The following is a 25,319-nucleotide window of genomic DNA, read 5'->3' as shown; positions in this document are numbered from 1 at the left end:
GTACGAATTGACATAAATGTACCAAAACAAAAAGTAGAATTTTTTATTATTCGTGAATACAATTACGCTTAAATTATAACATATATTATTTATGCAAATAACTGGTATAAATATTGGACAATATTTCTCGATAATTATGATTTATTATCATTTGAAGTAGAATTTTAGGTACCTTTTCGTACTTTTTTGTTCCTACCTGTGGTAATGTTTTCCAACACAATTCACAATTTACCACTGAGAGACAGAAACTTTCAACAACGATCCCGATCCCGATAAATGTAAAACCACCAGATTATAGGAGCAAATTAACATATAGCTCTCATTTTGTTCGATGTCATACAAATATGACACTTAAGACCATATTGTATCTTCTAATTAACAGGAAATCTGAACATAAAATTAATATGGCATAGCTAATTTAAATGCACGTAAACTTGTTATGTTTTAATATTTATGATTGTGTTATATTATTTTTTTTTTGCTAGATTCTCGTTATTGAAAAATAATTTGAATTCATTTATATTTGTAATTGTATAATAATTATATTTTTCAGGGGGCTCTGGAGTTCGTTTCGAAAAACAACTTTCAACTGGAAATATACTGCGAATTCGTCGGCTCCTACGTAACCAAATATGCTCCACAATACGTAAAATATATTAAAGAATAAAAAGTTGTCAGTTTTGTCATTTAAACGATTAATATAAATTAAATAATAAAAAAAAAGTTATTATAATGGATGTTCAAGATTTTGAGAGTCTCTTACTATACTACGGTCGCTCGGGACTTTTCCATACCATGCAAAAAACGGCGTTGGATGGTTTATCAAAGTATCCGAACCATTACGCTTTCCGACTGTATAACGGAATGTCCTTAGTATTAGGCCATAGAATGCAAGAAGGTATACGGGAATTAAATCCACTCAAAAGTGATGCGGAATTTGGTATTGCTGCTATTTTAGCATTATTGTATGCACACAATCGTTGCAGCGCAGTTGATAATGAAGCTATACAAAGTTTGGAACAGCGACTCAATGAGGACTTTAATACAGCCGGCGCAATGGCTTTTTACAACGCCAGTTTGTTCCTTTTCTTTGCAAAATGTTTTAATGAAGCCCGAACTTACATAAACAAAGCACTAAAAATAGAAAGCAATCACGAATATTGTATAATTCTTCACGCATGGATTAATATATATCAGACAAAAGTAGATGTAGATGGTAATATTATACAGAGATTAGAGAATATTTTATCACATGTAAACAACATTGACGCTACTCTGGCATTGGTCCGATGTTTCCAACTTCGTGGTCAATTTGAAAATGCCATTAATTGCCTTATACGGCTTTCAATCAGATATCCCCAACTGAATATACCGCTAATTGTAAAAATGGAGACCCAAATTGCTGCATTGAAATGGGATCAAGCGTATGAAACAGCTCTTCGGATAATCAATTTGGAGCCTACAAACATAACTGCTCTACAAATTAAGGCCTGCATTCTTATAGTACGCGATGGTAACCTAAAAGGAGGAATTTCTACTATTCAACAACTTTTGGTTGCTACCGAACGAGTAGAGTTAGGAAATATGAAGCTCATACTGAATATTTGTAAACTTGTTGTGCGTATATGTTCGCGAAATACAGATATGATTACACTGACCCTCCGTTTTATAGACAAAATAATACAAGCAAACCCTACCTATACCGAAAGCATAGTCGAACTGGGCTATCAAAGAATGCTTCTTGGAAACAACAATGAAGCTGCTATTTGCTATCGTTCAGCAACTAAAATTGAAACCAACAATTTTAATGCCTTGTGCGGCTTGACATTGTGTCAAATTATGGAAAATGGACGTTCGGAGCAAGTTCTTCAGCAGATTGATTATTTGTGTGACAAAATGGCAGGCGAAGAACATCCGTTGTTGGCACTGCTGCAGGCAAAAGTTGCTAAAAAAAGTGATGACGCAATACAAATTCTTACGAATGCCACAGAGAAGCACATGCGTAATTTAGAAGGCGAATTATTCGGACCCGAATATCTTCTGAAATTAGATCCTGAGTTTCTACTTGAAATTACATCGGAATTTTTACGTCACTCACCTTTACAAATGAATATTAAACAAGGATTAAACCTAATGCAGGACACGGTACATATAACATTAAAACATTGCATTTCGATTTTGGAACTCATTCTTAAATATTGTCCTGCTCATATCAATGCAATTTTTGTACGTGCAAAAGTGCATTTTATGTGCAGTGAACCCCATCTGGCATGTTCCTTATTGCAACGAATTGTCAATGATATTGATTCAACATACACGGATGCCTACTTGCTTCTAGCACAAGTTCAAATACAAAACCAACAGTACATAAAGGCGTTACAATATCTGGAGATGGCACTGTCTTTTAATTTTGCTGTACGCGAAGATCCGAAATATTATCTTCTCTTAGGTATTGCCCACAGACAACAACAACAGTATTCAGAAGCCCAAAAGAGTTTTATGTCTGCCATACATATTTTGGGAAATGAATCAAGTTCATCTGGGGGGAAACCCCATCAAGGAACACACAATAACTTCACTGTGGCAGATAGAGTAACTTTGTATTTGGAACTCATTGGTACATATAAGGATATAGGAGATGCTCAAGGTGTATACGAGAGTGAACGATTATTGCAATTTGCTATGGAGGAGTTCAATAATACTACGGAGGAAGGACGTCTAGTTATCGCACACGCAGAATTCATGTTGCAAAATGCTAATGTGGACAAAGCCATAGAGTTGCTATCGGCAATACAACCCGGACAATCTTATTTTATACAGGTGGTTATATATAAAGGCAGACTTCTCGATTCTATATAGATAAATATATGTTTATAATCTTTTCAAGGCCAAAACACATCTGGCGAATATTCATTTACATAATCGCAAGGATCGAGTAGCATTTGCAAGATGTTTTAAGCAATTGGTTGAGTCATGTCCTGAGGCCCAGAGTTATTTGATTTTAGGACAGGCATATATGTCAATTCAAGGTAAAATGTAATAATTAAAATAGGAACAAATTTTAATCTTAGGTTTTCGCATAGAACCGGTTTTAGCAATCAACGCATACCAGAGGGCATACGAATTGAACCCACAAGATTCAAATTTAGCCAATAAATTGGGTCGTGCTTATATAAAGAGTCATCAATACGCAAAAGCCATATCATTTTATCAACATGTCATCAAAACGCATCATAACTTGAGTTTGGACTTGGCCGAACTTTTCCTGAAACTAAAAAAATATGAGGATGCCCGTGTTATATTAGAGGAACCTGATGATTCGATTCAAATGTAAGTGTAATATATTTATGTAGTGATATTTTGAATTAAAAGTATCGTTACGAATATAAATTTAGATTTAAGTTGCTTTAGATGAATTCCGTTAATTTAAGAATTTGAATTGTAACGTAAATTTCTACTACGCAGTTTATTTGAATAACTTCACAACAACAACTACTGTATAGATTTTTCTACATCCTTCCATTTTCTCTTTCATTGTCTATTTTTTTGTTGACGTACAATTCTTGTTAAACGTCATCATTGATGATCGCTTAATTCCTCTTTCTTTGTTACCCCCTCACCTGTATATGTGTTGTTGTTATTGTTTACTCAATGTAAGTTTGTATGTGTTGTTGTTATTGTTTACTCAATGTAAGTTTGTATGTGTGTTTGTTGCATTGGTAGATTGTTCGTGATCTAGGTGTTACCAGATCGTCTAGAAACTTCTGTAGCTACAAGCAAGGCACATATAAATAGGGGAAATGGAAAGGCAGTGAGTCAGTTGTGAATCAGATCGCGAATTGAAACCGTCGAGTAAAGTAAAGTGCAAAGTAAAGTTGTGTGAATAAAATCATTGTAATAATCGTAATCAGAACGAACCCGCGTTTTATTTGGTACGAACTGTATCGGGAAATAAAACAACGTCTACACGGGAATAAGTGAAGTCCAAGAACGTAACAATTGGTGTCGGAAGTGAGATTACGATAATACTACGATGAAATTTAAGGACCTACGAGTGGAAGACTTAAAGAAGGAGCTCAATAAATTGGAATTGTCCTCTACTGGCAACAAGGCTGAGCTACAAAAACGTCTGTTGGATGAGTTCGAGCGCCGTGGTATGAACATCGATACATATGAGTTTGACAGTAAGGATGAAGTGGATTTATCGGAAATGGGCGAATCCAACGGTGGGGAAGTCTCGTCAGTAGCTGCCAAGGGTGACGATTTCAGAGAAATGCTGGCCAAAATGTTTGAGGAAAATTTCAGAAGGTTCGAAGAAAATTCCAGAAAGTCAGAAGAAAACACGAGACGAATGTTCGAAGAGAATTCCAGAAAGTTAGATGAAAATTCGAGAATAATGAACGAGAAACTCGAGAACATTACAGAAGTTATTGGAAGGAGAGTGGAAACCGTGGAGGTCCAAATTAAAGAGTTGGATAAGAAAGTGCAGTCGGTTGACGAGAAGATTCTGTCTGTGGATGAGAAATTTCTGGTCCACGACCACAGGGTTACGAATCTGGAGAAGAAAATGACGGAGCTGGAAATTAAAGGTGGCCCGGTGCGAGTTCCTGATAACACACTAAAAATCAAACCTCCTGTATTCGACGGCTCTACGTCATTCAATGTTTTCAAGTTACAATTCGAGACAGTGGCTTCTAGAAATTCGTGGAACGACAGCGACAAAACGGTTGCATTACTTCTGGCATTGAAGGACAGTGCTGCTGATGTTATACAGAGTATTCCTGTCGCTTCTAGGAATAACTATGAAGATGTTATTGCTGCACTGGAACGTAAGTACGGTGGCGAACATAAACAAAACATCTACCTTATGGAACTAAGGGGAAAAGTACAGAGGGCAAACGAGACGTTACAAGACTTTGCAGCTGAGGTGGAACGTTTGGTGCTAATGGCGTATCCAGGAGAGAATCACCCATTGCTGGACCGTATGAAAATCGAAACTTTTGTGAATGGCATACGTGACCCTGAGATTAAATGTGCAACATATGCGTCACCAAAAGCGTCATTTGCTGAAACCGTGTCGTTTGCCCTAGCCCAAGAGACGGCCAGAATAATTGTTAAGCCCCAGACCCACAAGATTCGCCAACTGGAGACCGAAGGTTGCGAACCCAAATCTCTCGTTAACTCGATCAAGGACGCCATGAGGCAGGTAATCGAAGAAACAAAGTTAGTAGGGATGACTAAGCCCAGGATTAGGTGCTTCAACTGCGATAAAGCAGGTCATATTGCGCGCGAATGCAGAGTTAAGCGCAAACGATCTAGGTCGCTGTCACCACCTCCAACGAAAGATGGTAGAAGAATGGATCAACAGTCCAGCAAGGAGCCACCGTTAAACTAAATCGAGCCAGTCCTGTGGGGCATGAACTGGCTCCCATCGACGATGGCCCCACAATCTCCATAGCAATAGTACAACAGAAAAGTCACAACCTAACAACAACTGGGTACATCAATGGTGACAAGCGAGTTCTGAAGTTAGATACTGGCGCATCAAAGTCCATCATAAGATCAGATCTGGTAAAGGGAAAAATAACGCAACTTAATGGAGTCAGACTGCGCACAGCAACGGGGGAGCCCGCGGCAGTACACGGCAAGATTACCCTGAGACTAACTATTGCCAATAAATCGGTGAATTACGAGTTTATAGTTGCCGATATCGTAGACGAAGTGATAATAGGCGCAGATTTTATGATTGCCTTTGGTATCAATCTGGATATGAAAGAACGTGTAATGACCTGGTCTGACGTCGAAATTCCGTTAAACGTGGGCTACGATGAAAGTACACCCATTAGACGTCTGACTACGGACCATCCAGAGATAATACCGCCCTGCGCCGAAGCAATAATATGGGTACCAATGAATGGAGATTGTGGAGCCGAGAAGTTGTGGGTGGTGGAACCAGCAGAAAACACAAACAGTAACATCCTAATAGCGAATGCCCTGGTGAAAAGCAACAAGGACGGATTGATTCCTGTTAGAGTTTTGAACCTATCAAACAAGCAAGAGCAGATTTACCAATTTTCCGATGTTGGACAATGCACACCAGCTGAAGCTGTAATTAATTTGGAAACTAGCACCGAAAAGCCAGCAGCCATGGAGAAGAAGCACCTCGACGGCTACATAAAAGAGTGGACACACCAATTATCACCTTCCGAGAGGAACAAGGCTAAGCAGCTATTATGGAAATATGCCTCTACCTTTGCGTTGACAAAAGAGCACCAAGGAAGAACATCAGTGGTGAAGCATGAAATCAATACAGCAGACGCGAGACCCATTAAACAGCCTCCAAGAAGTGTTCCCCTGGCAAAAAGGGACGAGGTCCAGAAGCTGATAAGTGAAATGGAAAAAGTGGTGTAATAGAACCATCGTCAAGTCCATGGTGCTCCCCAGTGGTCTTGGTCAAGAAGAAAGACGGAAGCACCCGATTTTGTGTGGACTACCGAAAGTTGAATGATGTCACCAAGAAAGACAGCTATCCGCTCCCAAGAATCGACGACACATTGGACACATTAGCCGGGACGTCATGGTTCTCCACCCTCGACCTGCAGAGTGGGTACTGGCAAGTAGAGATCGCCGAGAAAGATAAGGAGAAAACAGCGTTTGGCGTAAATGGGGGTCTCTGGCAGTTCAATGTCATGCCATTCGGACTCTGCAACGCCCCGGCTACATTTGAAAGGCTGATGGAGCGTGTGTTAAAAGGGCTGCAGTGGAAGTCGTGCCTCATATACCTGGATGACATCATAGTCATGGGACGCAACTTCGACGAACACATCAAGAACTTAAAGGATGTTCTACAGCAGCTTTCGTCTTCAGGCCTCAAGCTGAACCCAAAGAAGTGCAGTCTCTTCCAACGAGAGGTGAAGTTCCTGGGGCACCACGTGACGCCGGAGGGCATATCGACGGATAAGGAGAAAATTCAAGCCGTCAGAGATTGGCCGCAGCCCCGAAATCTCCATGAGCTGCGAAGCTTTCTGGGTCTCTGCACATACTACCGTCGATTTGTCCCAAATTTTGCCAACATCGCCGCCTGTCTACACCGCTTGACGCAAAAAGGCCAGAGGTTTCAGTGGGGCAACGACCAAGAAGAGGCATTCAGAAAGCTCAAAGACATGCTATGTAGAGCCCCCATTTTGGCGTACCCTATACCTGGTGGCAAGTTTGCTCTGGACACAGACGCAAGTGCGTGCGGTATCGGTGGCGTCCTTTCCCAGGAAATCGACGGACAGGAAAAAGTCATCGGGTACTACAGCCGGACATTGTCGAAACCTGAGCGGAATTACTGTGTGACGAGGAGAGAGCTGCTTGCTGTCCTTGAGAGCGTTAAACACTTCCACAAATACCTATATGGCCAGCATTTCCTGCTGAGGACCGACCACGCTGCTCTCCAAAAATCCGGAAGGTTAACTAGCCCGTTGGAGGCTCCAGAGTTATGACTTCAGAATCGAGCACAGAGAAGGCGGAAAACACGGTAATGCTGATGACCTGTCTCGTCGGCCATGCAAGGTAGAATACAGCCACTGCTCAAAGGCTGAGTGCAAAGAGAATATCTGCTCTCCAAAGCAGAGATTCTACAGTCTACTTCTAATAGGGTTGCCTATATCGCAAATGGGAAAGTGAGGACTGTCAAAAATCCATTGCCGACTGGATCGCCAATTGTGAAAGGTGCATAAGAGCTAAAGGTCCAGCACGGAAGAGTCGAGGCTACATGCAGCAGTATAATTCAGGAGCCCCTTTTGAAAGAATCGCAATGGATGTAGCTGGACCGTTCCCCACAAGCGACTCTGGGAACCGGTATGTCTTAGTGGTCATGGATTACTTCAGTAAATGGCCAGAGGTTTATGCTATCCCAAATCAAGAAGCCAGGACAATTGTGGATGTGTTCAGCAAAAATTGGATTTGTCGCTATGGTGTTCCATCTGAGGTTCATTCCGATCAAGGTAGGAATTTTGAATCAGCGATCTTCAAGGAAATGTGTGACTCCTACGGAATCAAGAAAACCAGAACGACGCCCCTACAACCACAATCAGATGGCATGGTGGAAAGATTTAATCGCACCCTGGAAGAACATCTACGGAAAGTGGTGGACAGTGGCCAACGAGACTGGGATGAGCATATTCCAAAGTTTTTACTGGCATATAGATCGGCCATTCATGATTCCACATCCCGGACTCCAGCCAAAGTTCTGTTCGGAAATGAATTAAAGCTACCTGGCGATTTGATATTCGGTGCTACCCCAAACGACGATGTAAACCAAGATGAAGACAGTCAAAACTCTTTTAGTAAAGTCCACGATGCAGTTCGCCATCGAATAAAAATGGTTAGCAACCGCATGAAGGCAAGGTACGATCGAGCGGCAAATACCGATGGGTTTCAAGAAGGGCAACTGGTACTATTGTTCAACCCACAACGAAAGAAAGGACTTTGCCCCAAATTGCAAACGCACTGGGAAGGACCCTACAAAATTGTCACGAAAATAAATGACGTCGTTTATCGCATCCAGAGGAGTGACAGTCCCAGGTCGAAGATGAAAGTTGTACATTTGGAGCGGCTGGCCCCCTACGGAACGGGAACTGTGCCTATTCGGGACGAACAGGCTTAAGCGGGGGGCAATGTTACGAATATAAATTTAGATTTAAGTTGCTTTAGATGAATTCCGTTAATTTAAGAATTTGAATTGTAACGTAAATTTCTACTACGCAGTTTATTTGAATAACTTCACAACAACAACTACTGTATAGATTTTTCTACATCCTTCCATTTTCTCTTTCATTGTCTATTTTTTTGTTGACGTACAATTCTTGTTAAACGTCATCATTGATGATCGCTTAATTCCTCTTTCTTTGTTACCCCCTCACCTGTATATGTGTTGTTGTTATTGTTTACTCAATGTAAGTTTGTATGTGTTGTTGTTATTGTTTACTCAATGTAAGTTTGTATGTGTGTTTGTTGCATTGGTAGATTGTTCGTGATCTAGGTGTTACCAGATCGTCTAGAAACTTCTGTAGCTACAAGCAAGGCACATATAAATAGGGGAAATGGAAAGGCAGTGAGTCAGTTGTGAATCAGATCGCGAATTGAAACCGTCGAGTAAAGTAAAGTGCAAAGTAAAGTTGTGTGAATAAAATCATTGTAATAATCGTAATCAGAACGAACCCGCTTTTTATTTGGTACGAACTGTATCGGGAAATAAAACAACGTCTACACGGGAATAAGTGAAGTCCAAGAACGTAACAGTATTTTAAAATAAGACAACATAGCGATAGACGTGTTTACTATATGTATGACAACATTATGAACGTTCCGATTTGTTGTACAATGTTTTGCTTGCACAAAACATTACTGAGAAAAGTTTTCCATTAAGATTTTTTAACACACTCAGTTCAAAATAGCTCTTTGTTTAAAAAGACAACATTTACAGCCTTTTCGCTAAGAATTCTAGTTTATCTAAACCATTCTAAATTCATGTCACCAGAGTTTATTTCTTCAAACTTTTTGTTCTTGTTTTAAACCAACTTTTGAACTTAATGAGGCGCATATTGTTCTAAATAGAAAAATAAATTCTCTTTCTCCTGACTATAGTTAGAATCTATGCCTTTTTAATTTCGTTCCTCTGGTTAGAAGAAGAACTTCTTATACCATTGACCCTTGGATGACATCTAGGAGAGTTGCTTTTTATAGATCACTCAGGGACCTGGCATATTCTGTGTATCTATCTGACCAAACTTCTGAAAATTGGAATTCTTACTGCAGGCTTCGTAACAAGGCAAAAAGTGTTATACGCAAAGAGAAAAGGGTGCATTTCGTAAAACTATTTGCTGGGTTAGATTCCACTGGTTTGTGGAGAGTTCTTAAAGCATCTGGCTGTACAAATAGTGCAAATATTTCTATCTGCGAAGATGTAAATGTCATTAATGAATCTTTTGTCAGTCCTAACTATAGGAGTTATGAACCTTTTGATTTCGATGAAATTATTAATACTGGCGGTTCCCATTCTTTTCGTTCAATTGATGAACCCGAATTGTTAGAGGCTCTTTTTAAGGTCAAATCTAAGTCTGTCGGGATTGATGGAATTCCTATTAATTTCATTAAGCAAATTTTCCGTTGGTTGGATTGTTCATACTTGATTTGGATAACTATATTTTAATGTCATCTACCTTCCCCAAACTTTGGAAAACGGCGCGTGTAGTACCTATAGCCAAGTCCAAAATCATTCATGGGCCTGAAGATCTTCGTCCAATTTCTATCCTTCCTTCATTGTCTAAGGTTGTTGAGCATGTAATTAAGAAACAGTTGCTCGAATTCACAACTCCTAGGATATTTCATTCTCAATATGCTTTCCGCCAGGGACATAACACATCATCCTTGCTTCTGCATCTTACTGATTCTATACGCATGAATATTAACTCTAATAAGATTAATGTCATGATTTCTCTAGATATGTCTAAGGCTTTTGACTGTATTTGTTATAAAACAATGGTTGGCAAACTAAACAGTGAATATGGTATTTCTAGGTCTGCTTGCAGATTTATTTATTCATATTTAATTGGACGATCGCAATTTGTTGCTTTAAATGGTGAAAAATCTAATTTCATAGAGTTGTTTTCTGGAGTTCCACAATGATCAGTTCTGGGGCCCTATTATTTGTCTTGTCTATTTTTAGCCCTTGGTATGTTTAGCCCTCGCTCATGTGCCACATTTCTCTTTGCGGATGATGTATTCTTGTTGTTTTCAGGTACTATTTAGGTACTAGAGTATAGATATTTTAGAGAGTTCTTTTAACACTAGCTTAGAACGTTTTTTGAACTGGACCTCTTTAAATTCTTTAAATGTGAATGCTTCGAAAACTAAGGCAATGTTATTTTGCCCTAACAACCGTTCATCAGTTGATTTGAACATCTTCCTAGGTAGTGCTCAAATAGAATTTGTTGATAAACATAAAAGCCTTGGTATTATATTAGATAATAGGTTAGCATTTAAGTCTCATATCGACGTCGTTGTAGGAAAGTTTGGGGTATTCTGCGCAGAATACGTTCGACTAATATGTTCTTGCCCCTTCGTGTCAAAACTATCTTAGCTCGCTCGCTTCTGTTGTCGCAAGTTGCATATGGTTTAGAGGTTGTTTCAGGCACTGTTGGCAATTGCACCCTTAAGCTAAGGCGTGTAGTGTATACTATTGTACGATTTGTTTACAGTGTTCCCAGTAGGAATCATATATCAAGTCATGTAAACATTTTTCTTGGCTGCTCGTTTAAAAACTTTGTCAAATATCGCAATTTAATATTGTTCCACAAAGCTGTGAAGACTGATATGCCTACTCTTTTGCGTTCGTTCTTTGTTTTTTCTAGATCCACTAGAAACCCTTAAAATTTTTATACCACGCATTTTTCGATCTGTATACGCTAGGTCGTTTGGTGTGCGTATAGCTCGGATTTGGAACAGCTTACCTTATGACTTGAGGATTTTTTCGCACTCCAATAATGTTTTCCGCCTGAAATTGATGCGTTTTCTTAACTAAGTTAGGTCAAATTTTTAAGAATCTATTACTGGCATGACCTTCTTAGTTTTTAGTTTGAATATTATTTTCGTTTACTTTTTATGGTGGGGATCAGTGCGTATTTGGATCATTACTTCTTCTGTATAAATGTATACATTTTGAATTTAATATTAATATTGAATTATTCTTAGGCGTATATTGAACTTGTAATATAACATTGGCCGTGAAGGCTTCCTTATTACTGAATGAATAAATAAATAAATAATTACTTTTTCGTTCATGTTTTTCATTTTGTCTAAAAATATAGTTGTTTTTGATACATTTGTACATGTTCGCAATGAACTGTCACATATCAAAAAACATGATTATTTTTATTTTGGTTTGTCTCAAATTTGTTTCTTTTTATACGCTACTTAAAGCCGAATGAAAAGAAATGTGTATTGAATTTAGTAAAGAAAGTAACTGTCACCTAAATGTATAAAAACAATCAGATTTTTAATTTTCACTTATCAATTTTAATTTTTCGGAATAATTTTAATAATTTTTTCGTTTTTTAAAGTGCATTTTTTTCGACAAATTTTCTCATTGTTCGCTCAGAATTTTTTATATGAAGAACTAAGTAATTATTTCATATTTCAGGGGCGAACAATGTCCGTCTGTACATTATATTGGAAAAACAGTAACATTCACTAATTTATCAGCGTAGAACTGTCAAACTAGGTCTGTCTTTTCGCTCTCTTTTACTGGAGTTTCAGTAAATAGACAACATTTTATAACAGCTAACCAAGTGGCTTTTAAGGCAAAACAAGGATGTGATGACACCTTACTCCATATAGATTTCTATGCTACAAAAACACTTTCAGCCAAAAACCACACATCTATACTTGCAACAGATTTCGAAAAGGTCCTTTTTTTTGATCGTCATTCATGATACATTGACATCGTGGTGCCGTGGATCCAGGATGTTAAACTTTATTAAATTATTTTTACCGATCGAACCTTTCGGTTTAAAATTAATAACTATCTCACACAGAGATTTACTTTAAAAAGTGCATACCACAAGGATCGCCCCTTTCAGTAATCCTTTTTCAAATAGCCTTCAATAAAATAAGTCTTATAATTAACAAGTATGATAAACTTTATAACTGCATTTATACAGATGATGTGTACATATAGAGTCAAAAAACATATAACAATATCACAAAGGATACATTTTCAAAAATAATCTTGGAAATTACAATTTGGTGTAAATTTTCGGGAGCAAATATATCATTGTCAAAGTCGTCTTTTCTTTATATCTGCAAAAAACATTATTGTCATCCAAACAACTAACATAATCAAATACTTATCCAGCAAGGACGCTAATTTTAAGCAAATTTTACTATGATTTAAATAGTCCAAATTCCTCGTTAAAATATATAAAAGCAATTTATCGTGGCTGCATAGGATCCAGTATTTTTGCTTATGGGACAACGCCGATAGAAATTCTTTTTATCGAATCCTGACTACCACCATTAGAGGAAAAATATATTGATATCCTGAATCGACTGTTGCCTATCTTTCTTTCCACAAATTCATCTATTATAGATGAGGATGTAAAAATATATTATCCGCCAAGAAGAAGCTCAAAGTGCCATCTGTTTTTTATGAATGCCTAAACAACATTGTAGAATTTAAGGGCAAAATAACAAAGCACCCTGTATGGATATATTCAGAAAGTTTAAAAATTGGCTCCATAAAAAAGTGCTGTATGTGAGGATTTGAGGTCGACCATGGCATAGCCTCTTACCATGGCAAGGACTTGGCAACTAAGCCTGAAACACTTGTTGAGGCGCCCAGGTATCAACAAGGCTCCGTTCTAATACAGTCGGTACCCTGACTGCAAACCGTGGAACGCTGATAGGCACGAGGTCGCATGACACCCCAGCGTTAGGGGGGACACTTTAAGAAGGTAGTGTCCCAAACCTTGAGATGATATGGGAGGGGGCGCCATTCTCGCCTCGTCGACTCAGGGATCATTGGCACTCGGTCATTTCCTCCGAGACTCTCCCCCTGAGCCCGCTGATTGTCCGCGACTGTTTATTGGTTATTAACAGTTACTCAACGAATGATGTTGGGCTTCCCACTATCCGCAACCTGTGGACGCGTCCGATAGCATTCAGCTTTGCTCCCCGTAGGCGGAGTTTTTCTGTATAAACTTTCCACAAAAGTAATTCATGTGCGACATCTAAATTTAGATTATAAGATTATGTCTCAAATGATCTGATAAATAAGTATAATCTTCAAACTGACTGAAAATTTATTTAAAAGCTATATTTTAAAACCAATTCTCCCATATCTTCGCTTCGAATAACGTTTTTACCACTTAATTGCATATTTTATGTAAAATATTGTATTATTTCTATGTTCTGAATACATATTCTCCTTTGACCCTCAATAACTTATTTAATTGTATACATAACATATTGACCCTCAATAACTTATTTAATTGTATACATAACATATTTGACCATTCGCTTCTAACCATTTCATGAATATGCCATATTTTTTAATAAGGTGGTCACCAAAAAAGTTAAATAACTCTTAGGACCGCAGGACTCCGCAGCTATTTTTTTTTTATTCCTTAAATAACACACTTTTCACTACTCAAATAAAAAAAATAGAGCTAACCTTTTTTTAAACTTTTTTTCTGCTCCACTAATTTCAAAATTTGTTTTAAAAATTTGATGAACTAAGTACTACAAGTGTGGACGACTGTATACACCATATGATATCTATATACATACAAACTAAAGAGAATCCTAGTTTTAACATCCACACCAACCAAACTAAACACTTTTATAATAACCGTTAATTTGAATACTCAAATATTTGAGCATCAGAAAAACACACCCATTTTTCGAAAATTTGGTAAAAAATAAGTTTATAAATAATTATCAGATTTGAACCTTTGTAGAGACAAAACTACTTGACATATCGATATAAAATTTCATATTTATTCTAATTGGAGTGTTTTCTAGTAATCCTCATCAAAAAATTTGTCCTCCGTGGTACTTGGTTTTGACCATTTTTGGCCGCGGTCGTGACACTGTGCGTCGCATATTCTAGAAGATTAAGGCAAAACCGTATTCTCTTAACCATTCTAAAAAAATCGAAAATTCAAAAAACATTTCGATTTAATTAAAAAATTAATTTATTTTATTTTCAGTTGTCTTCATGTTTTATTTGTTTTTCGCGACTATTAAACCATATTTCAATGCGATTTGAGAAGTATACAAAGAAAACAAATGTGTTTATCCGTTTGTGAAGAAATTCGCGATGTACAACAAATAGGAATTCATTTAATTTATATTTGAAATACAAGATTTAAAATCGCTATAACTTTTGTGCGCAGCATTCGAATTTGTGAAAGCGAACATATTTCGAATCAGCATATTTTTCTTAACATATGTACCAAAAACCATGAATGTGGAATTTTAAAAGAATTTTGTAATTTCCCATATATACATATTTTCACAAATAAAAAAATTTCATTTATTTCCGCCGTTCCAGTAGATTTAGGTTTTTAGGACATTTACGAAGAAGATTAATTGATTCTGATGATGTAATTTTAATTAGGCAATTAATATGTTTACTCATTGCCTTTATGTGCCCAAAAAACAAGTAAAACGTGCATTATTTCCACAAGGTACATACACTTTTAATGCGCATCCGATTTCGGTGTACCCTTATAAAAAAACTTCGATCAGTACATATGGTCCACATATAACCAGGGATCTACTTTTTCACACTATTTTTTGATAAATGGCTAAAGCTTTATTTTGCTAAAAACTCAAAATCCGTATTAGATTCGTAAATTATAATAGGAAATGTAATAAAATCCACAAATTGTTTAAACATTTTTTGGCACGCCCATTCATGTGGTTCTAGAAAACTGATTCTCATGGTTTTTTTTATCCGGAACTTTAAAAAAGGAGCACATCGCGAATACAAATATTTTTAGGGATTTTTAGATATTTGATCTCACAAAATTTTAGCTTTTCAATGAATATAATAATTAATAACTATGTATGTAGAATCACGAGTACAATGAGACAAGCAGAAGAAAATATTAGCATCACTTAATGGTAGATGCCAATAAATTTTCAAAATAGCTCAGTCACAAATCGAGAGAAAACATAATACAACTCCTTTGGCTCAACCTATTTTTTGCATTAAAATGGGCATAGTTTTCACTTAGCTTTTAAGTTCAATGTTATGTAAAGTTTGAAAAAACAGATCAATAAATCCAGAACTGTTAAATTTATCTGACATTCTATAACAATAACCGAAAAGTAATGGGATTTTTCCATGATTTGTGAAATATATTAATTTTTGAAATATTTCTTAGATTTTCAAAAACGAAATAATGCCAAAAAAGTTACAATTTTAACAACATGGACATTATAACATAACTTTTTGAGTATATTTTTTTTCAAAAAAAAACCCTTTTATGCCAATCTTAAGTCCATATCAACATGTTTTTCGTAGTGGCCTCTCAACCACTAACCAATCTTATACAATTTTCTTCAAACGTCGTAAAAGGTTTTATTCAACGTAATCAAACCGATACAACATACACTGACTTCAGTAAAGCTTTTGAAAGGGTTAACCACGAACTTTTAATCGAATCAAATTGGTTTCAGTATAAATTTAGTAAATGGATATCATCTTATTTGCGAAATAGATTACAGGTAGTTTTGTTCGATGATTGTCTCTCCAAATCCATTAATGTTCCTTCGGTTGTTCCCCAAGGATGTCACTTCGGCTCACTCCTCTTTCTTGTCTTTATATAAACGATGTCAAATTGTTTATCACCCATAATTCTATGAAGCAAGCTTTTTCAATGGTGCAAATTAAACTGTATGGATTTAAACCTAAACAAATGTAAGCATATGTGTTTTTCCAGATCTTCTACTTTAACAAGGCAATACAATATTAATGGTACTGTTTTATCAACCGTAGATTCATTTGTTGATCTTTGTAGTTTAATAGATCCAAAATTAAATTATAATAATCATGTAATTTCTATGGTAAACAAAGCCCACGGTGTCTTACTTAGCTGGCTTGTGACAGAACTTTCGTTCCATAAGCCTAGCTTAGAAGAGATTTCCAAGTGCGTCGATTTTTTTCGCAGTTTTTCCAATTGGAAAGACCATTTTCGGTAATGTTGTCTTCGACTTGATCTTTCCATCGTATTCGTGGACTTCCCCTACTGCGTGCACCATTAGCTGGTGGCCCACGATACAATATATTCCGAAAAAATTGAATCAGCGCAGAAACAATTTCTACTTTTTGCACTGAGAGGTTTATATTGGAATAGAGATTTTGTGTTGCCTTCGTAAGTTTTGTGTTGCCTTAAAAAGTAGACGTATTATGGTGAACACTATGATGGTAATTATTATTAAACGGAATAAATCTTCCTTTTCGATTCAGTATATATTATCAACTATTATACGTAGATTATTCTAAGGGAGATCCACTTAGTAAACGTAGACTTTTGCATGAATATATATCTAATAAAATATAATATAATTGTATTTCTAATTGAATAATGCAACTTAATAACAACCTGGCGGTTGAAGTAAATTTCTGTAGCTGTTTTTTTTTTATTTATTTAAACTCTTACATGTACACAAAGCCTTATTTGGCCAATTATTATGAATACATTATGCAAAATCGTTGATATATGGCACTACTCTAAAAACATGGACATTGAGAAATGTCCAAAAAAACTTAGAACAAAAAAAAAAATGAATTCGCCTGTCTGTTAACCTTATGAATAAACCTTGGTCGGCCAGTTAACACAGGTGAGCATAAAGTTTGCTGTCAAATCATATTTTGAAACATATACATACAAAATTATGTTAGACGTCAAAACGAAAATATTAATATTTTGTCAACATTCAATTAAATTTCAATTTATATCGTCTTTGTGAAGCACATTTGGACTATTTCAAGAGTTTAAAGAAGATTTTCAATTAAATTATCCTACAAATTATAAATTGTGTTGTGTTTTGGCTGTGATTTTTATTTAAAGGCGAAACAATTAGTTTTCGCTTCGGCAAAAAAATTGACGTTAAACTTAGGTTTTCTCTATGAATTCGCTTACTGGCCGACCTTATATAGGCCTTTTTAATATTTTGTCAACATTCAATTCAACTTTAATTTATATTTGGTCTGTTCCCGTACTGCAAGAATCTACTAGATTTTACTATTTTCTTCGATATCATAAAGGAAAATTCGTTATCGTAGTAAAAAGTAGTAGATTCTTGCAGTACGGGAACAGACCAATTGTCTTTGTGAAGCACATTTGGACTATTTCAAGAGTTTATTGAAGATTTTCAAGTAAATTATCCCACAAATTATAAATTGTGTTGTGTTTTGGCTGTGTTTTTTTTTATTATTTAAAGACGATACCAAGGCCCAAGGTATATTTAATAAGGTAGCCGCATCAGGCCAGCTGTTGGACAAATAAATGTCAAAAATGTTGTTGTAATGTTGAACCAAAAAATTAAAAAACAAAATTATAAATGAAAATCTCCGAATTTCTAATAGCTTTTTTTGGCAATACTTTTATTAACATTTTCTACAAGAATTTGTGTAAAAAAATCTTGTCAATCTGTTTGTTTTGGCAAAATATTTTTGACATATCCAAATACAACAACCGATGTTTGTTGTAGAAATTCGCCGATGCGGCTACCTTGTATATCTACTTTGCCAAGGCCTATATAAGGTCGACCAGTAAGCGAATTCATAGAGAAAACTTAAGTTTAACGCAAGGTAGATATACAAGGGGGTCCTGGGTGCAAGTTTTGATATAGCCCCCATATAACCATATCTCCCGATTTATTTGTCTATTTGACACATATTTTTTGTCTATTTGACACATTTTACAACCAAATTGGCTGTAATTTGGCACAGAGTGTTCTTTTTGAGTACAAAATGTTCATGCAAAATTTTATGTATGTAGGTCCACGTTTACTGGTAGCCCCCATACAATGTTACCCCTATTTTGAGTATTTACCCAAAAATTGGGTAACTGCCGAACCACTTCACATAGGCGGCCAAAATTTTGCACACATGTTTCTAATGTCAAATCAAATAAGGGAATCCAAAATGGGGTCCCTGGGTCCAAGTTTTGATATAGCCCCCATATAACCTTATCTCCCGATTTAAGGTATTTTTTTGCCTATTAGACACATTTTACAACCAAATTGGCTGTAATTTGGCACAGAGTGTTCTTTTTGAGTACAAAATATCCATGCAAAATTTTATGTGTGTAGGTCCACGTTTACTGGTAGCCCCCATACAAAGGTACCCCTATTTTGAGTATTTACCCAAAAATTGGGTATAAACTCATTAACTGCCGAACCACTTCACATAGGCTGTCAAAATTTTGCACACATGTTTCTAATGTCAAATCAAATAAAGGAATCCAACATGGGGTCCCTGGGTCCAAGTTTTGATATAGCCCCCATATAACCATATCTCCCGATTTAAGGTATCTTTTGTCTATTAGACACATTTTACAACCAAATTGGCTGTAATTTGGCACAGAGTGTTCTTTTTGAGTACAAAATGTCCATGCAAAATTTTATGTGTGTAGGTCCACGTTTACTGGTAGCCCCCATACAAAGGTACCCCTATTTTGAGTATTTACCCAAAAATTGGGTATAAACTCATAAACTGCCGAACCACTTGACATAGGTGGCCAAAATTTGGCTCAGATGGTTTTTATATCAAAGCAAATATTGAAATGGAAAATGGGGTCCCTGGGTCCAAGTTTTGATATATCCCCCATATAAACGTATCTCTCGATTTAAAGTATTTTTTGTCTATTAGACACATTTACGACCAAAGTGGTCATAATTTGGCATAGTGAGGTTTTGTTGCACAATATATTCATGCGAAATGTGGGTTTTGTCACAAAAGGTTTAAATATTAACATTATTTTCTGTATGGGAAATGGGATCTTTAAAACACACGCCAAGTGGTTCGGCTGTTAAAGAGTTTATAAATAGGTATATATATATATACCCAAAATCAGGACCAGCGTAGACAATTGATCCTTGTAAAGAACTCTCTCAAATTCCAGCCAATAAAATTGGCAAATAGATAAAATTTACCAAAAATCGGGAGGTACGGTTATATGGGGGCTATATCAAAACTTGAACCCAGAGACCCCATTTTGGGTTTCTATACTTGTTTTGTCATTAAAAATATCTATTCAAAATTTTGGCCGCCTACGTCAAGTGGTTCAGCAGTTAATGAGTTTATACCGAATTTTTGGGTAAATACTCAAAATAGGGGTACCTTTGTATGGGGGCTACCAGTAAACGTGGACCTACATACATAAAATTTTGCATGGACATTTTGTACTCAAAAAGAACACTCTGTGCCAAATTACAGTCAATTTGGTTGTAAAATGTGTCTAATAGACAAAAATACCTTAAATCGGGAGATATGGTTATATGGGGGCTATATCAAAACTTGGACTCAGGGACCCCATGTTGGATTCCTTTATTTGATTTGACATTAGAAACATGTGTGCAAAATTTTGGCCGCCTATGTCTAGTGGTTCGGCAGTTAATGAGTTTATACCCAATTTTTGGGTAAATACTCAAAATAGGGGTACCTTTGTATGGGGGCTACCAGTCAACGTGGACCTACATACATAAAATTTTACATGGACATTTTGACCTCAAAAAGAACACTCTGTGCCAAATTTCAGCCAATTTGGTTGCAAAATGTGTCAAATAGACAACAAAATACCTTAAATCGGGACCCCATGATGGATTTCTATATTGGCTTTGACATTAGAAACATGTGTGCAAAATTTTGGCCGTCTATGTGAAGTGGTTCGGCAGTTAATAAGTTTATACCCAATTTTTGGGTAAAAACTCGGGTATTTACCCAAGTATTTACCCACTTCTTTAAAGTATCGTAAAACTATCCATTCTTAATCGATTTGATAACAGAAACCCGGAAATAGGGTGTAAGATGTTGTATTACCGAGTCAATATAATAAATATCCAAATAAGTACCCGCAAATGGGTATTTACCCACCCCTTGGGTATTTACCCGGTAAATACCATCTCTATGCCAGATCTACGCTGATTGGCAGGGTTACCCTAACAAATACTAGTGTCAATATGAATTTGACAAATTATATCGAAATTGTTCTTTATTAAATGTCCTCCCGTATTCATTTTACTCAATCTGCCTGTTGGGAAAGTTTGAGGAAGCAGATCTTTCTTCATGGAATAACTCGCAATTCCCTGCATTTTCATATGTGTTACACATATAAGAAGCAATAGCAAAATTAGAGGAAAGATGTGGAAGCGATAGAAATATAAATTTGATAGATTTTCATTCATGTTTTTCAAATTTTATTTTATGGATTCGAAAATATTTTATTTTCAAAATAAATATTTATTTATTTATTGTGGTATTAACATTGTAGTAAATACAAAGGTAATAAAAAAAGTATCTACCACTGGTTACGATGGTCATCAGCTAAATAGGTTGACAATTCTTAATAATTTTATTTTATTTTCAAAATAAATAAATATTTATTTATTTATTGTGGTATTAACATTGTAGTAAATACAATAAAAAAAGTATATAGCACTGGTTACGATGGTCATCAGCTAAATCGGTTGACAATTCTTAATAATTTTATTAAATAGTAATTTTAAGATACGTATGTAGTTAAATATCTTATTAATATTGGCAGTATTAGGTGATATTAAAATATTCGTTCCATCGTAAATTTAATAGATTTTCATTCATGTTTTTCAAATTTTATATTGAGGATTCGAAAATAGTTAATTTTCAAAATAAATATAATTAATTTGTTTGTTTACATTTTTCTGTCAAATGACGTTCACACTAGTATAACTTACAAAAACAAATTTTCATGTGGTTGTTGTATCGTTTGTTGTACAACAACACTTGCTGTTACCTTCTATTATTATACCATGAATACTGTCAAAGACAAACTTATAAAAAAAATTGGAAACATATGAAGGCATGAGACCACCTTGTACAATTATACCATGGAATAAATAAACAAAAAATATTTTTATTCGAACCAAAATATATGTGCACATTACTATCATTACGTTTTCCTGAAAGATATTTTGAGTTTTTATCCTGTTCTGGTTGGTATTTCGAGAGAAGACTAAGGCATGAATTCGCCTGCCTGTTAACCGTATGAATAAACCTTGAATTAAAGTTTTCTCTTTGAATTCGCTTACTGGCCGAACATTTGACGTTTTTATTTATAATTCAGAGTAGGTATCTTATTTCGAATTAATTCTCATAATAAAAAAATTGATCAAATGATTTTTGAAGTAAAATCTCTTTTGGGTTTTGGGGCCACTTCTGTTCATCATCTGGTGTGAACCATATGCATTCGCTGATGATGTCCAGTTGCTTTTTAAAGGAGATTCTCGATTTGGGTCAGTGATGCAATCAAAAATTGATAGCGCTACGGGGTCTTGTACACTTGGATGTAATATAATTCGCTCAGCATTAACCCGCCCAAGACGAAATCTATGTTTTTTGCAACATGTGTTAATGACTGCTTTCGTTATGTACAATAATACGAGTATTGAGTTTGTTTCCGAGATTCTTTGCTTGGGTGTTGTGCTTGATAACAAGCTTTGTTTTGATAACCATATAAATAAGGTTGTCTTCGTGCTCTTTAAGCGACTGATCTATCCTTGCCGTTTTTCTAAAGGAAGCGGTTGGCCCATGCATTAGTCTTGCCAGTGTTCTTGTACTGTATTGAAGTATACTCGGCTTCTACTTTGGGTAATTTTCATTTAGTCCAATTAGCAGTTAACCGAGTTATACGTTTTGTATATAGGTTAAATCCTCGTGTTCATATTAGTGCCTATGTTATTGATTTTTTTGGATGCTCCTTTAAGTCGTATGTAGATTCTCGCTTGCTTCTTTGTTTGTTCAAGATAGTTAAACTACAATGTCCCTTGTTTTTAGTTGATTTATTGGCTAACTCGTTTATTGTTCGTGCAGAATGGTTTTATAACACTTTACCCTGTGAACTTAAAAATTTCAGTGTTACTCCCACAACGTTCTATAAAAAAAATTGTTCGCCACCTGTATTGAGCTTTGACATACAACATTTCCTATTGCACTTATTGATGGATGTTAGAATATGTAATTTTCTTTTATAATGAAATATTTATGATTTTTGATTGATCTCATATTTTTCGTTTGTTAAATTTTGTTTACTTAAATTTGCATATTAAAGTAAGTTTTTACATTTGGACATGTTATGAAATGTCCTTTTGTTTGAGTAGTTAAATCATACTGTTTTGCATAATGTATTACATTTATTGGCCTAAAGGCTTCGTTATACATGTTAAAATTGAAATAAATAAAAAATTAAAAAAAGTATGATACACGGATCGACGTTGTAAAAAAGTCATAACCTAACGAATTTCAGTGGCAAAATAAAAATGCAAATGTTAAATAAATCAACTACCATAAAAAGTTATTACAATTCATACATAATACTTTTTTGTAATATGTATTTTTGTAGTACATATGTATGTGTTTAATAAAAAAATAAGCTCACGCGAATTCAAATATACATCATTGCTAATAATGGGAAAACTTCAGACATATTTACCCATGTTCGAACTATCGTTGCGTACAAACACATTAAATATCTATCCCAAGTTCATGAGTTTATGTACTGTTGTTTCTTATATGATTAAATGATATGCTGTTAATTGTAAGCTTTGGGAGTACTTACTTAGCTGGCTTGTTACAGAACGGTTGTTCCATAAGCCGAGCTTAAAAAAGATTTCCAAGCGCGTCGGTCTTGTGCGCAAGTCCACCAATTTGGAAGACCACGTTCCAGGATGTTGTTTTCTACTTGGTCTTTCCATCTAATTCGTGGCCTTCCCCTTCTACGGGAACCATCCGTAGGCTCATTTTTATATGCCTTTTGAGCTGGGGCTTCTTCATTCATCCGCACAACATGGCCTAGCCACCGTAGTCGCTGCAGCTCAATACGACTGACTATGTCGATGTCTGCGTATAAATTGTAGAGCTCGTGGTTCATTCGACGCCGATATTCACCGTCGACGCAGATCGGCCCGTAGATCTTTCGGAGAATTTTTCTCTCAAACACCCCAAGAGCTGCCTCATCTGCTTGCGCAAGTACCCATGCTTCTGATCCATATAATAGCACGGGTAGTATCAGCGTCTTGTAAAGTGTGAGTTTGGTCTGGCGAGAGGTGGCCTTGTTTCTAAACTGCTTACTTAGACCATAGTAGCATCTGTTGGCCATCACAATCCTTCTCCGAATTTCAAAACTGATATCATTCGTTTTATTTATGGCGGTACCAAGGTATATAAAGTCTTTAACTACCTCGAAGCTGTAGTTCTCAAGTTCCACAGTTGGTCCGAGTCTACTGGACGTCTTGCGCGTTGATACCATCAGCTTGGTCTTCTCGCCGTTTACTGCCAGACCCACTTTGGCAGACTCCTTTTCAATTTGTTCAAAGGTGGCTGTTACCGCTCGCAATGTTCGACCCATTATATCGATGTCATCGGCGTAGGCGAGTAACTGGTGTTGTTTGGTGTACAGAGTGCCATTTCTGTTCACCTTTGCATTTCGTATGACCTTTTCTAGTAGGATGTTAAAAAGATCACACGACAAACTGTCACCTTGTCTGAATCCTCGTTCGGTAGTGAAGGGCTCCGATAGGTCCTTTCCTACTTTAACGGCTGACCTTGTGCCACTTAATGTTATCCTGCATAGCCGTATTAATTTTGCAGGAATGCCGAACGCAGACATGGCTTTAAACACCTCTGAACGGATAGGGCTGTCGAATGCGGCTTTATAGTCGATAAATAGGTGATATGTGTCGATGTGTTTTTCGTGGGTCTTTTCCAGGATTTGGCGCAGAGTGAAAATCTGGTCTATGGTCGATTTGCCAGGTCTGAAGCCGCATTGGTATGGTCCGATGATGTCATTGACCATTGGCTTCAATCGTTCACACAGCACACTTGATAGCACTTTATATGCGATGGGAAGGAGACTTATTCCTCTATAGTTGGCACATATCGTCTTGTCTCCTTTTTTGTGCACGGGACACAGGATGCTGAGGTTCCAATCATTGGGCATGCATTCATCTAGCCAAATTGTGTTAATCAGCTGGTGCATGCTCCTGACCAGCATCTGGCCACCAGTCTTGAATAGTTCGGCTGGTAACCCATCGGCTCTTGCTGCTTTGTTGTTCTTGAGCCGATTAATTGCTTTTATGACCTCATCTTGGCTAGGTGGTATACACTCTATACCATCATCTCCTATTGGTTCTGGGGTATCTTCTTCATCGCCACTATTTGATACTAGCAGCTTTTCGAAATGCTCCTTCCAGATCCTCAACACGCTGTCTGTATCTGTCACCAGGTTTCCTTCTTCATCTCTACAGGAGGATGTGCCTGCACCAAAGCCTTCGGTTTGGTGTTTTACTCGTTGGTAAAATTTCCGGACTTCATTCTGACTCCTGTACATCTCGATTTGCTCACGCTCACGCTCACGTTTTTCTTGTTCTTTCTTCTTTTTTCTGAAAACACGTTTCTCCTCTCTCCTTTTCTCCCGATAATTCTCCATCACGTTACGTGTTGCTACTGTCTGCAGGGTTGCCCTATACGCTGCGTTTTTCACATCAGTAGCAATACGACACTC

At 36.5% G+C, this 25,319-nt stretch overlaps 1 protein-coding gene across 1 annotated transcript in view; it reads left to right on the top strand.

The window, feature by feature from the left end:
* The first annotated feature begins 729 nt into the window (after positions 1-729).
* Positions 730-25,319, top strand: part of LOC133338324 (tetratricopeptide repeat protein 21B-like) — a 37,502-nt gene continuing 12,912 nt past the window's right edge. The window contains exons 1-3 of the mRNA XM_061546500.1: positions 730-2,820; positions 2,888-3,029; positions 3,084-3,330. Of these exons, the coding sequence (XP_061402484.1) occupies positions 733-2,820; positions 2,888-3,029; positions 3,084-3,330 (2,477 nt within the window). The 5' untranslated portion in view covers positions 730-732. The remainder of the gene's footprint in view (positions 2,821-2,887; positions 3,030-3,083; positions 3,331-25,319) is intronic.

Source organism: Musca vetustissima, unplaced genomic scaffold (assembly GCF_032173495.1).
Source record: "Musca vetustissima isolate MV318-11 ecotype Yass unplaced genomic scaffold, APGP_CSIRO_Mvet_v1 utg808, whole genome shotgun sequence".
Classification (NCBI taxonomy): Eukaryota; Metazoa; Arthropoda; class Insecta; order Diptera; family Muscidae; genus Musca; species Musca vetustissima.
This window is presented reverse-complemented; position numbering and strand designations above follow the sequence as displayed.